This window comes from Schistocerca piceifrons, chromosome 5 (genome assembly GCF_021461385.2).
Source record: "Schistocerca piceifrons isolate TAMUIC-IGC-003096 chromosome 5, iqSchPice1.1, whole genome shotgun sequence".
Classification (NCBI taxonomy): domain Eukaryota; kingdom Metazoa; phylum Arthropoda; class Insecta; order Orthoptera; family Acrididae; genus Schistocerca; species Schistocerca piceifrons.
The window spans coordinates 297,469,588-297,484,036 of NC_060142.1; the positions used below are offsets into that span (position 1 = coordinate 297,469,588).

The 14,449-nt window shown below is 44.0% G+C and overlaps 1 protein-coding gene across 1 annotated transcript in view; it reads right to left on the reverse strand.

The window, feature by feature from the left end:
• Positions 1 to 14,449, reverse strand: part of LOC124798953 — a 356,047-nt gene that overhangs the window by 55,296 nt on the left and 286,302 nt on the right. The window contains exon 17 of the mRNA XM_047262487.1: positions 9,262 to 9,364. Within this exon, the coding sequence (XP_047118443.1) occupies positions 9,262 to 9,364 (103 nt within the window). The remainder of the gene's footprint in view (positions 1 to 9,261; positions 9,365 to 14,449) is intronic.

Consider the following 14,449-nt stretch of genomic DNA (forward strand, 5'->3'; position numbering starts at 1 on the left):
TATTTGCAGCCGTAAAAGGGGAATGAAAAATGGTAGTGATGTACACAGACGCAGAGTACAATAGGGGTCTTGTCCCAGACTCCTATAGTCGTCAGGAGAGAGTCGGGCAGAATACAGTGGTATTGAGCTAGTTACGCGAGAGTGCGCCAAGAAAACATCACTGACAATAATACATTTACTAGGTAGTAATACATGACTGTTTTCCAAACTCTGTGTCACAGGCGTCTGGCAGGGTACCGCCACGTCAGCTGTGGAAGGCTGGCACACACTCGAATCGCAGTATCGGCAGCACTGTGAAACATCAAATGCTGGCTGCTGTGTTACAGACGGTCGTCGACCGCGGAATGTGGTGGCCTCCAGCTCAGCTTGTCGATCTTCAAAGAGCTCTTTTAGATGTCGAAGATTTGCACCGAGGAGTCTCGACCGATATTAATTTGAAGTACTCGCTGGCACGCAGATGTTGGCTCTCGGCTCCCGTATAGGAAATAGGAGCCGGCAGCGTCGGTACCTGCCACTGCCACAGGGATGGTACGAGCAGCAGTGGTGCCCACCTACTCAAAGGCGGATGAAGGACGGAGGCCAGATTACGCAGGTCAAGTCTCCAATAGGCCTGCAGGGTAGTGGCGGCTTCCGCGACCCATCACTGTGGCCTTGGCGGTGTGGCTGGCAACAGCAGTGTCCATCCAGCCAGAGTTGTGGTTCCATAGACGGCAGGAGACAGGCGTGTTGAGGGTCGACCTCCATAGCCTTCCCTCTCACTGGACAGATGCAACTGACACAAGGGCTGAGACCATGCACTGGGCAGTCGGCAATGAGCACTCGTCAGTCAGAAATCAAACATGCGTAAAGAGGGTGGAGTGTTAATTTTCGCACTTCCCATACGGTCTGTGGCGGTGGGGATGACTATGAAATAGTGTCCTCATCAGCAACTTCTGATTTTTGCAGCTTCACCTTTCAGAACCTCTTTTCTGGTGCCTCGACATCTGAATACTTATTGCTGCGTTGAAACTAGCCTTCCTTATGAAATACTGCTTTGTCTTTAGTTTCTCTTGGGTTCCATGATGTCATTACGATTCACGTGCAGACTTGGGCGCTTAGTCGTTCCCCCATGTTGCTGCAAGTCGATCAGCATTTCTCCCTAGCTAGCAGCCTGCTGGTCATTGACTCAGATGTATCGGCTTCTGGAAGCTGCCACGGTAGAACTTGCACTATTTTATTATGTCTGCCGGTGATACTGTCCCAGGGCATTACAGTACTCCGACACTTTTCTCATGAACGTGGAGGCGCAAAGGAATGCAAGAGAGACTCATCCAGCCCACACTATTTTTCAAAACTGAAGAAGTGCTTCCGTAAAACAGGCAGCATACATCCGAATGGTAACCACATTGGACGCCTGCGGACACCCCGCAACAAGTTGTACTTCAGCATTTAGCAGAGCAGTCTTGTACAAGTACTCGAACTGTACCACACACCATTGTTGTGAACCACCTGCTAGTCTGACATGCATTGCACGATGAGCGCCTTCATCGCTACAACCTCCAGAAAACTCTTGCATGTCTCAAGATGATTTTCCTCGTCGTCTCATTTTTTTCCGACTGCTGCTAGAACAAAGTGCGTAGGACCATCACTTCCTAAGGCGTATCCTGTTTACTGATGTGTGCCGTTACGACGGACGGCATGTTCACCATCAGAAACATATTTAGATGGAAGAAAGTCTTCACGCCTGTGTATCTTAGGCCAATAACGTCGAGTATTTTGTCGGCAGGTCTCGTCGGTGACCATGCACATCACTCCCTTGGTGTTGATGTCCTAGTTACCATTTATTTCTGTGAGAAGTCTTGTTCGGGTTTTTACAAGAGGTTCCTTTCGACGTCCGTCGTGTGTAGTTCCAGCAGGATGACGCTCTAGTTTTCCTCGACAATGCGCTACGTGGCCAGTTGAATAACACCTCTGGCAACAGACGAACTGGACGTGGAGGCCCAGTCCCTAGCTTACTGGACCTGGAACCAACACTAAGGAGACATAAGAACTCTCGTGTGTTAGACATACTTGGAATAACCAAAGTTCTTGTGGCATGAATGCAAGCAGCAGCTGGAGTAATTCATGGGATGCCGAGCATCTCTCCAGATATTCACCAGTACATCATTAGACGATGCATACAATTTATCGAAGTTTGCGGCGCTCATATTTGAGGACGTTCTGTACGTGCATTAAACTGGTGTTTACTGACAGTGAAATATATTGTCACTTGCCCACTTCGCTTAGCTTGTGTGGTTCAAACTGCCAACTTTCTTCTTCACATCTCAGAGACGATAATACGCAAACGAAGTGTTTTAGAACATAAATTTAGTATCACAATACGGCTACAAAGTACCGACCTACCAACTTCCATTCTTTGTAAGATACGTTTTAATATCCCTCTATAAATCTCTGTTAAGAATGACGTGGTGTATTCTGTTTGCTAGTACCTCTTGAAATCGGCCCCAAAGCTGGATTGATACTCGGTACGTTCGTAATGAGCTCGTTACGTGACAATTAGGACCTCTACGGAACGCCTTCCCTAGGTCTAAGAACACAACATCAATCTGGGCGCCGGTGTCTACTACCTTCCGGGTTTTATGGACGAAGAGACCAGGCTGATGGTTATGAGCACTATGGGACTTAACACCTGAGGTAATCAGTCGCCTAGACGTAGAACTAATTGAACGTAACTAACCTAAGAATATCAAACGCATCCATAGCCGAGGCAGGATTCGAAGCTGCAACCGTAGCAGCAGCGCGGTTCCCGACTGAAGTGCCTAGAACAGCGCGGCCACAGTGGCCGGTCAGAACAAGCTGAGATCAGTATATTCTGTGCAAACTAGGTTACTTCCTTTAATGAATAATTCTTATATAACTTCCTTCATATCATTCAAAAGATCCGTGCTATCCTAGAACTGTATATTAATGTACGTTCCGCTAGCACTCTTATTCTCGTTTAGACTATTCTTAGCCGATCTCTCCGTTAACCTGTTAATTACTGTAGCTGACACAATACTGTTATCAAATTTTTGTTTAAAATTATTATGACTTCTTGTTTTACTTTTGTGGGGCGTCATAATCGTGTCTATTAGCAAAATGATCACTATGTCTCCATGCTGTTTAATCGAATTTCTTTCATTCTAGAGGAAAATAAGGATACATCTTAACGCTTATCACATTATGTGCTGTATATGTGGTTACTTAAGTTACGTACCTTTAATCGAGGGATATGGAGCATTGATTCAGCAGCTGTGCTGTAAAGGAAACGTAGTAGATCATTTATTGAACTATGCTGGCTAGGACAGTTTAATGAACTCAAACTTCTAAGTGGAAGCACCTAGACACTGGTCGCGTTGGTAGTCAAAGCGGATCCATCTGGAAGAAAGGAAAAGCCTGTGACGTAGGGGCGTTTAACACACGTTATGACACCACATCACATATTTTAGAACTGATGTCATAAGTTCTTCAAATCTAACCATGTGTCATCCTCGACTACATGATAATTACGAGGATATATTCTTTTTTACATTCAATTTAAACGTAATATTTTGTACATACAGAAAATTATGGTATCATTTAGGAAAAAACTATTCTACATGGGTATGAAATATAAGTACACTACTGGTTGTGAAAATTGCAACCCAAGAAGGAAACGTGATTACAATGAAATTTGCTCCAGAGGTTAAGGAAGCGATAATAATTATTTCAACTGAGAACTGTACGTGCACTTTGACCATGAGAATTCTTTCAATGAGAAACCATCACGTTCTGAAACCGGAGCGTCTAGAAGCGGAGGTACGGAATCAAAGAAGGCCTGTGTGGTTCGTTTTCCGGTGGAGGATTCGATAGACTTGTCGTCTTGTCAGCAAACGTTTGTGGTTCCCATTCGAAAGCCACTTCCTTTCGGCTGCTAACAGAGTATTTGTGCAGAATCAACTGTCGTTATAGGTCCCTAATTTACACCTATCTGTTGCAAATTGACGTTACGTCACATCTAAACAAACTTGAATAAAGCGAACAGTGAAAGAAAAAAGACATGGCACGATTGAGATTAGAACCCTGCTCACCCGTATGAAGTCCAACACCGTAAAACCAATGTTTTTTATTTATTCTTTTTACTTCGACGCCATTTCTCTTTCCGGCTGCTCTTTAGGGTGAATCATTAACTATTACCACCAAGAATAACTCCGAAAGTACGATAGGAGATGAAACGTTTGTGGGAGAAAAGTTACATGGGACAAAGGGATGCCATAATATGACGTCGGTTTTTTGTTGCTAGATGGGGATGCTTCAGAGACATGAAGGTCAACTTTGTTTTTTTAAATGGTATGCTATAGTTTGATACTTATTTTCTGATAGCGGCTGTGGAGACGAATCGAATGATGTGTAACAGTAAGGTCTTTGAAGGTCAACGAAAGTCACAAAGGTGGCATGAACGTCCATTTACAGAAGCTGTTCGAAGTGATGACCAGTGGTATCATTGCAGTTCTGCAATCTTCTTATCATGAATTGAGTGGTATTCCTTATCACATCGGCACTTACCGAAGCACATGCTCTGACAATTCTCTCTCGCATATCTTCAGGTGTAGTCGGAAAGTCTTTATAAACAATGTCTTTTACGAATCCCCACAAGAAAAAATCCACAGGCATCAAGTGTGTTGTATGAGCGGGCACGACACAACTCCTCCGTGACCAATCCAACAATTTGGGAATTTTCTCGGAAACTCATCTCTGGCCATCAGCGAAAAATGTGCCGGACACCCTTCGTGTTGATATCACGTTCTGTTCCTTGTTCCTAAAGGTATTTCTTCCGATAACAGACCTAATGTTTCTTGCAGGCTTGCGGTGTACTTCCTACCATTAAGATTTCCTTCGATGAAACAGTGGCCTATAATTCTGTCCTCCAGAATCCCACACCATACATTCACCGACCACGGTTTTTGGTGTTCAGCTTTCCGCAGCCAACATGGATTTTCAGTTGCCTGATAATGCATGTTATGCAAATAAACATTTCCATGGTTCGTGAATGTAGCGTCATCAGTAAATATAATCAAATTAATAAATGTGTCATTCCTCTGAATATGAAGTTGAGCCCATTCACAGAATTCAATGAGACGCATACAATCCGTACCAGTAAATTCTTGATCGAGACTGATATGATGAAGATAATATTTATGTCGATGCGGAACACGAACAACACTACTCCGGCTCATGACAGATTCCCTTGCGATTTGACCCGAATTAACACTAGGATCTCAAACCACGGTGACGAGAGTATACAATTTCCGTTTCCTCGTTAGTAACTTTCATTTGCCGGATATGTTTCCGATGAGTTAAAGATCCAGTTGTTCTCAATTTATCAGACACATGTTTACATGTACGAAGTCGCTAGCTCACTGAATTTCATTGGCATTCTCCATAAATGAGAAGCGTATCGACTCGTTCTTCGAAGGAATCCATCATTCACATTCACTTATTTGGCGATACTAGTCTTCTGTTCCTATTAGTGTTATATTGCGAAACCGTCGACTGGTGTTTACATGTCAATGTCACTTTAGATGGATACGCCGTATTCGGCTAATATTTACTATTTTCACGATATACGAGAGAGAACTGTCAGATCATGTGCTTCGGTAAGCAGTACCGAAGTGATAACGAATATCACTCAATCCATGATAAGAAGATTGCAGCACTGCATTGATATCAATGGTCATTACCTCGATTACCTTCTGTAAATGCACGATCATGCCACCTTTTTTGACCTTCGTTGGCCTTCAAAGATTTTACTGTTACACATCATTGGATTCGTTTCGATACCACTATCTCAAAATAAATACCAAACTATAGCATCCCATTAAAAAAAAAAAACAACGTTGACCTTCATATGACTGACGCGACCCTACCTAGCAACAAAAAACCAACATCATATTATGGGCCCCGTTGTTCCATGCAACATTTGTCCCACAAACTTTTCAACTACTATCATACTCTAGGAATTATTGAAGGTGGCAATAGTTAATGACTCACCCTGTATATTGCACTTGTTATTCTTGGACCGTTAACTGTTTCAATTTTGATTTTTTTCTACAGTCCAATAGACCTTCTTTCTGTTTTCATGCCTTACCTGTGTTCAATTTTTACGGGCTGTCCACTGGGCTCTCTTACCATTAAATCTGAGTGCGATGGCGAATTTATCTTGTTATGCTTTGGTAGTTTCTGTACAGTGAAAGAGGTCTCTACAATATGGCGGCCATCTCTTGCTGTAGCCGTACCGTGTGGTCTAGTATTTGCTGGTCGGTGAGCATTACACTCTTTAATGCTCTGTTTCGACAAAAACATCGGACCTTGTGTGAGCCGCAGTATAGCATCACGTCAAACCTATTTCCGAGAGACCAATCATTCTGCCCTGTTTGGTCTCAATCAGATGCTGACATGGGCCCTTTGACTTCGATGAGGTATACCGGCACTTGCTTGCACGTTTCTGCTTTGTTGGTTCTTTGCCGAGTGGGTATGGCGTACCACTGACGTATCCCAACACTCAAAAGAGGACGCTACTCGGCCTACATCTACGCCATATCACAGCAGTCTTCATCCCTTATTACGGTTCAACTGTTCTATAAATCCGCCGATTTCGGAGCGTTTCGTAGCATTCCTTCCAAGTGTTGCAATTTTCACAAACTGTTGCGTGTCATGTGTACCAACGCATGAGAAACAAAGTCTTTATTTCCAACATTATTACAATTCTGTTATGCACCATTCAGTATCAGGTCTCAATATAATTCATATAAATTCTCTTCACCGATAGTCTATCAATATATCAACTGATATAAAACTGACTGACGCAGAAAATCCTTATGACAGTATGTACGCTGCTCCAGCAAAAAAGCTCCGCTTGCATTTCCAGCACTTGCCCACACTGTGTCGTTTTATTGTAACAAGTGAACAACGTTCATTTATGTACACTTCTTGTCAAAAACTGTCCTCTCTTTATCACTTCAGCGTCACAGTACAATCACCCTGTCGATTCTTCTAGGCGCTCCCTGAGCATACATTTGATTACAAATTTCCTATTTCCGTGTAAAACGAGTTTCTCTACGTCTTCTACACTAGTGCACACTTACGCTATCTACAGACTCACGTTTACCTCTCTAATTATTGCCCACAATCTTGTTCCAGTGTAATTTACAGCGTGCAGTGAAATGTGATGGATGAAGTCGATCGTGGTCAGAAACGAAAGCGAAAAGAAAGAAGGAAACTTGATGTGATGCGCTTGCGAGGTGTGAGGGAAAAATCTAAAGCTGTTCAAATAGCTATAAGTTTGACGCTCACGGTGCATCCGTTTCTGGTGATGTTACGATTACAAATAATAGCTGTTACATTAAGGTTTCCTCTCGGCCATAGTGTCTCAATAAAAAGGTCAATATTTCAGGAGCGAACAAAGTTAGCCATATAAGTTTAAAGTGTTCATATAAACATACGCACTATTTCCAGAGGTTTCCGAGTTACAGTTTGTGTAATATACGAGTGCACTGCTTTGTAGTTATTAATTTAAAGTAACAATTATAGGTCACGGTTACAAGTATTATAAGGAAAATAGTTTAGTTTCACTGCCTGATGAAATTCCTTTGACCACTTGGTCGCAAAGCGCTTGCACCACGTTAGAGACCACATTGTATGTGTGGTGCAAAAACATAACAACATTTTCCCTAATTCATGGATTATCAATGTTTATCGATGACGGCTTGGCTGATGCTGGGATTGTTACCTGGGAGTGGGGCTAACATCCAGAAACCCTTGGCAAGTAAGGAAAGTAAATAAGTAATGAAGGAATAGTATGAGTAGAAGAACTCCTCTATCACCTCGTCACTAGGATCTCTAGACTTTTTGCCTTCTATCTATAGGATCGGACAAAAGCAGGAACGAACAGGAGTGTGAACACGTGAAAGGAGTTAGTGGGACACGTCCTGTACACTGGCCACATTAAAAGGTGTTCTACACGATGTCAGTGAAAAAGATACATCATATAAATAAGTGGTGGAGAGACCTAAGGATTTTATAAACTTGTAAATTTTTTGTGATCTACTGGAAAACTATGTTGAACTGCTGATCGTTGGTAATCTGAAAAACAAATACTGGCTTGGAAGGAAAATCAACATTGGCCGTATTTTGTTGTTTTATTGTTAGCAAAATCGATTTTCGGTCACTTAGTGACCATCCTCAGTGCTGTAATATACAATTAAAATTGGTAGGCACTGGTATCAGGCGATAACCACAAGCTGATAGCGATCAGCTTGAGTTTATGTGATCGCTCTAAGCTTCTGGTAATCGCCTGATACCAGTGCCTACCAATTTTAATTGTATATTACAGCACTGAGGACCGAAAATCGATTTTGCTAACAATAAAACAACTAAATACGGCCAATACTGATTTTCCTTCCAATTCTATCCACTATCTGGTCGTGGTGCACACAACACGCCATGGAGTCGCCAATCAAATAATGGCTTACTCTGAAAATAAAGAATGATAAATTTTACGTCGCTAAATTATGGAACGTTTGAAAACAGTGCGTATATCTAGACGAACTTCTTTTTTTAAAAGGTTCAGCACCGGAAACATTGTCTCCCTCTATTGGAACACCCTGTATATTTCAAGGGGAATTATTTTTTCAAATAAGAAAGTGAATTAATCGCGTCGGGCAGCAGTGATATTTTTTGTATATACAACAGTGGCTTCTGGAAAAAAATTCACCGACACTTGAGTGCCATTTATGTACAAAATTGAGTCCTATTTAAACGTCATCTCGTAAGGAGGATTCCAATGCTCTGACACGACGCCTGGTGGCGATGAAGTTCATTGTAGAAGTATATGTACAACAGGACGTAGACTACGAAACCACTATCCGAACAACTGCAAGGCACCGAGGAAGGACACCAGCGTGTGTCGGAGGAGACAGAGGTTACAAACGGTCGCGCGCGGCTGCAACGAGGAACGGACGGTCACTGTCTGCGACGGGAAGCGGCTGTCCAGTGTCGGCGAGTGGTCGCCCCGCGGTATCGATGCCAGCTGCGAGCTACGACCGCCTTCGCGGCCAGCCGCCGGGTGGCTGCCGGCGGCAGCTGTCTGGGAGGGCCGTATCGGGTGGCGCCCTGCGGCCCTCAGGGCTTGCGCCGGCCCAGAAGGGCGGCGGCGGCCGCCAGCAGCGGGAGGCCGGCGCGGGCGGCGGGGGTGGGCCCGGCGGCCGCCGGCGACTGCGTGGGCGGCGAGACGCGCGTGTTGGCGCGCACCGCCTGCGACCGCCAGCGCACCGAGTACTCGGGCGGCGTCCGCGTCATGGCACGCAACCTGCCGCACCGTACAAAGAAAACGTCATCAACAGTCACTGTCACTGCCAGTAGCTCTGAATGAATATTCCTAGATGGCTCTTCTGGAAGGCAACTTTATGGATTGCTGCCAAGGCAGAGTAGAGCAATGGGAAACAAAGGAGTAAGTTACAAGGACGAATGGATGTCCACTGGGTTCAGTGTGAGGTCCAATTTTTTAGATATATCATATACAACAATTGATAAAGATACGTCAAGAGTGCGTAGACTGCTGATGTTATAGAATATGCTGATGATATTATGGAGACGATGTCCCACGCTTTCAGAGATAAAAGCTGGAGAGCTCAGCCTCTGACACACATTCTGATTCAAAAACTATGCTGAAAGCAAAATTTTACTACATACGCTACTGGCCATTAAAATTGCCTATAGCGATTGTGGTTTATCGAATCGCGACATTGCTGCTCGCGTTGGTCGAGATCCATTGACTGTTTGCATATTATGGAATCAGTGGGTTCAGGAGTGTAATACGGAACGCCGTGCTGGATTCCAACGGCCTCGTATCACTAGCAGTCGAGATGACAGGCGTCTTATCTGCATGGCTGTAACGGACCGTGTAGCCACATCTCGATCTCTGAGTCAACAGATGGGGACGTTTGCAAGACAACAACCATCTGCTCGAACAGTTCGACGACTTTTGCAGCAGCATGGACTATCAGCTCGGAGGCCATGCTTGCGGTTACCGTTGACGCTGCATCACAGACAGGAGCGCCTGCGATGGTGTACTCAACGACGAACCTGGGTGCACGAATGGCAAAACGTCACTTTTTCGGATGAATCCAGGTTCTGTTTACAGCATCATGATGGTCGCATCCGTGTTTGGCGACATCCAGGTGAACGCACATTGGAAGCGTGTATTCGTCATCGCCATACTGGCGTATCACCCGGCGTGATGTATGGGTTGCCATTGGTTACACGTCTCGGTCATCTCTTGTTCACATTGACGGCACTTTGAACAGTGGACGTTACATTTCAGATGTGTTAGGACCCGTGGCTCTACCCTTCATTCGATCCCAGCGAACAGGATAATCCACGACCGCATGTTGCAAGTCCTGGTTGGGCCTTTCTGGATACAGGAAATGTTCGACTGCTGCCCTGTCCAGCACATTCTCCAGATCTCTCACCAATTGAAAACGTCTGGTCAATGGTGGCCGAGCAACTGTCTCGTCACAATACACCATTCACTACTCTTGATGAACTGTGGTATCGTGTTGAAGCCGCATGAGCAGCTGTACCTGTACACGCCATCCAAGCTCTGTTTGAATCAATTCCCCGGCGTACCAAGGCCGTTATTACGGCCAGAGGTGGTTGTTCTGGGTACTGATTTCTCTGGATCTATGTACCCGGATTGCGTCCAAATGTAATCGCATGTCAGTTCTAGTATAATATATGTGTCCAACGAATACCCGTTTATCATCTGCATTGCTTCTTGTTGCAGCAATTTTAATTGCCAGTAGTGTAGAAAACAAGATACACTGAGTTTACATAAGTCTTGGGATACATCCTAAGACTGTGTTAGAGCTGCTTTTCCCGCCGTATCGCAGTAGCTCGACGTGCCACGGACTCAACAAACGTTGGAAGTTCCATGCTGAAATACTGAACAATGCTGCATCTACAGCCGTCCGTAATCCGAAAGTGTTACTGTTGTAGAATTCTGTGCACGAACTGGACTCTTGATTATGTTTAGAACACCCTCATTGGCACAGTAGCGAGAATGAAGTGCTTCTCTGGGCGGTATCACTAACCTGGTGTCTTGCTGCTTCGGTAAGTCTCTCGTAGCACAGAAGGAGCGCTCAGTCGCCAGGTTCCATGTAGGTGGTGATCCTACTGAAGTAGAGTACTTAGGGATGCCAGTTGTTAATTGCCAAAAATGTTTGTACTGTACTTTTTTTAATACAGAAATTGCTTTGTCACACACGTCACAAAATCAGCATTTGCAATATGGCGGCTCTCGACTACGCCATTATATTCGACCCTTTACGCACATTAATCCCGTTTTCTGATTTTACATAACGATTGACTCTGCCCACGACACGTGGCATTCTTATAACTAATAACTTCACTTTATATCTTGTTTCACATCTGAAATATGCACTCGCGACCGTTCTTTTAGAGCCGCCCCAGTTACTTGACCGTGCGATTTGCTTGGCTCCTCGCGACTAACTCGCCCTGTCTACCCGAAGGACAAGTGAGACCCCCCTTTCTCCCTCAGCCAGTAAGGACACTTCTCTCGTTCCCCATATATATATATATATATATATATGTTCCGAGACAAACTTCCGTCACAATGTCCGCAAACGTGACGTCAGATCCGCCTAGCAACAGTGATCTGAACGCCCCACTAGCTGAAGGTTTGCGGACATTGTGACGGAAGTTTGTCTCGGAACACTGTCTCAGATTGTAAGATCCTACTCCCTAATAGTAGGATCTTGTCGCTACTAAGGTTGCACAACAGTGCCTCCAACGATATCATCACTAATGCTCCTTGCTGATGCTTAATTGTTAAATGTACATGTAGCCTGGCTGCTACTGAGCATTCCATTCTCTATCGCATAAAAATGCATAATACTCGGCTTAAACACATGAAGGGAACGCATATTTGCATTACATGTTCCATACATGTCCGATGTAATTCATGTCGGATGGTCTGGATGACCACATCATTCGCTCGAATCGTCCATAATGCTCTTCAAACGAATCGCGAACGACTATGGCCTGGTGTCATATTCTTCCATTTACAGCGCCATCTAGTTTTTGTTTCTGTAACCTTTGCCTCTTCTTCGACAACACTCATTTCAAATTTCACGTCATTCGGAACTGTGGTTCGTGTTCTACAGCGTTTTGGAAGTGGAACTTTAATTGTGACTGTGCTGTGCACTGAGCTGACCAAAGCCATGAGACAGAGACATCTAAACACACATATAGTTGTAGCATGGCGTACACAAGGTATAAAACAGCACTACATTGGCGGAGCTGTCATTTATATTCAATTGATTCGTATGAAAAGGTTCCGACGTGGTTATGGGCGCACCACGGGAATTAATCGATTCTGAAGGCGGAGTGATAGTTGTAGCTAGACGCATGGGACGTTCCGTTTCGGAAATCGGTAAGGAGTTAAGTATTCTGAGATACAAATTGTCAAGATTGTGCCGAGAACACCAAATTTCAGGCATTACCTCTCATCACAGAAAATCCAGTGGCCGACGAGCATCGGTGTTTCTATAGTGTTGTCAGTGCTAAGAAACAAACAACACTGCAATAGCTAACTGTAGAAATGAATTTGGAACGTACAGCTATTATGACACTATTCGACATGACGTCTATTACGGGCACCCAATTTCGATTAATTTTCGTCAGAATTTGTTTTCTGTGTCCTATGCATTCGATCGTATGTGAGGTACATAAGTTCATCATATTTTCGTCGGTATCATGAGTACTTTCCGAGGGAGGTCTTCGTTACACAATGGTGTAGATACTACGTGGTTCATGTATTCATAACGAAGTTCATCTATGTAATTTATGCTATGTTGTTGTACTGAAATAATAATCGATGTATAATCTTTCTAGGTTTATTCATGGTCCTTCCCCTACCAAACTCAGAGAGTTCATGTAACGTTTCTTTTCAACAAGTCATATCGTTAGACTTATACGAGTGAATTATACAGTAGTGGAGATTCTACCATGATCATTTGCTTTCCGCAAGTGCATTATTCAGTGGGAATGTCTGTACTCAAACTGCACTCTTTAATTTATGTTGTGTACACAGTTCCACACAGTCAGCGCGTACACAACTTTACCAATAGGGCGCGCCCCGCTAAGCACAACAGCGCAGGCGCAGCGCTCGTCCGTCTCCGTACTACGAGATGGCGCTGTCTTAGAGACGGACCAAGTTCTCCTTCCGCCGATCCGCGTATTAATATGTAACGCAGCCAATGAGATTGCTGCTAACGTAGAACCTTTTCTCCTCATGGAACACACTCGCGCAGTCATACCTCAACGTTCGAAGTATTATAACGAGTGTACATTGCTGACACTCGCCTACTTCGTTAGAGCGACAAGTCAAATAATCTGATGGTGTGTATACCAAAGGTCTTACAGTACGCACACCACAATTTAGCATACGAATTACTAGCAGCATTTTTCATATGATTCTTTCAGGTTCCAGGAGGTAAGTCTCCGTCGTGATCTTCAGAGCAGCAAATGCAATATCAAGTTAAGACCAATGTGCTATTATCATCCAGTACTTTGAGTCTCTTCGTTGAAGGGGGTCCAAATTATATCTGTGAGCCAAGCATGTTCAGTGCGCATGTTTAGTCTATATGGTGGAGCGTTTTGAACGTTTTGTGAATCATGTGATGGACTTATTGACAAGAAGTTGGTTCATTGAAATGCTTTCAATTATTCTCTTACACCCATTGATTAACCGTCGCACAAAGTAGGTACCTGTGTTAACTTTTCTTGAAATAAGGTCAGATGCTTCCATGTGTCAATGTTCACAGATACAGAAGGGCATTTTAATTAGGGCAGTCTTCTGTAGTCCTTCTTACATGCGCTAATAGTCTGAACACGACGAAGATCGATTACAAATTTTACTTAAAGACGAGTTACTTAGAAATCCCTCTTTAAATCAGGACCGTGTCTACATTCGAGGAGAACGGTTCAAACCCACGTCCGGCCAACCTGATTTCTGTTTTTCATTATTTTCCTGAATCGCTTCAGGCAAATGTCGGGCTGTTCCTTTGGAAGAGCACAGCCGATTTCCTTCCGCATCCATCCCTAATCCGAGCTTATGCTCCGTCTCTAATGACCTCGTTGTCGACGGGACGTTAAACACTAATCTCCTCCTCCTCCTCTCCATTCGAGGAACTGAACCATTTATAAATCTGGAGGTCGTTTTTGACGACAGGCGTTATTTATTGGCCTATACTATGGATATGATTCAGAGAAAAACAAAAGAAATGCAGAGGATTGTGGAACTACACTCCTGGAAATGGATAAAAGAACACATTGACACCGGTGTGTCAGACCCACCATACTTGCTCCGGAC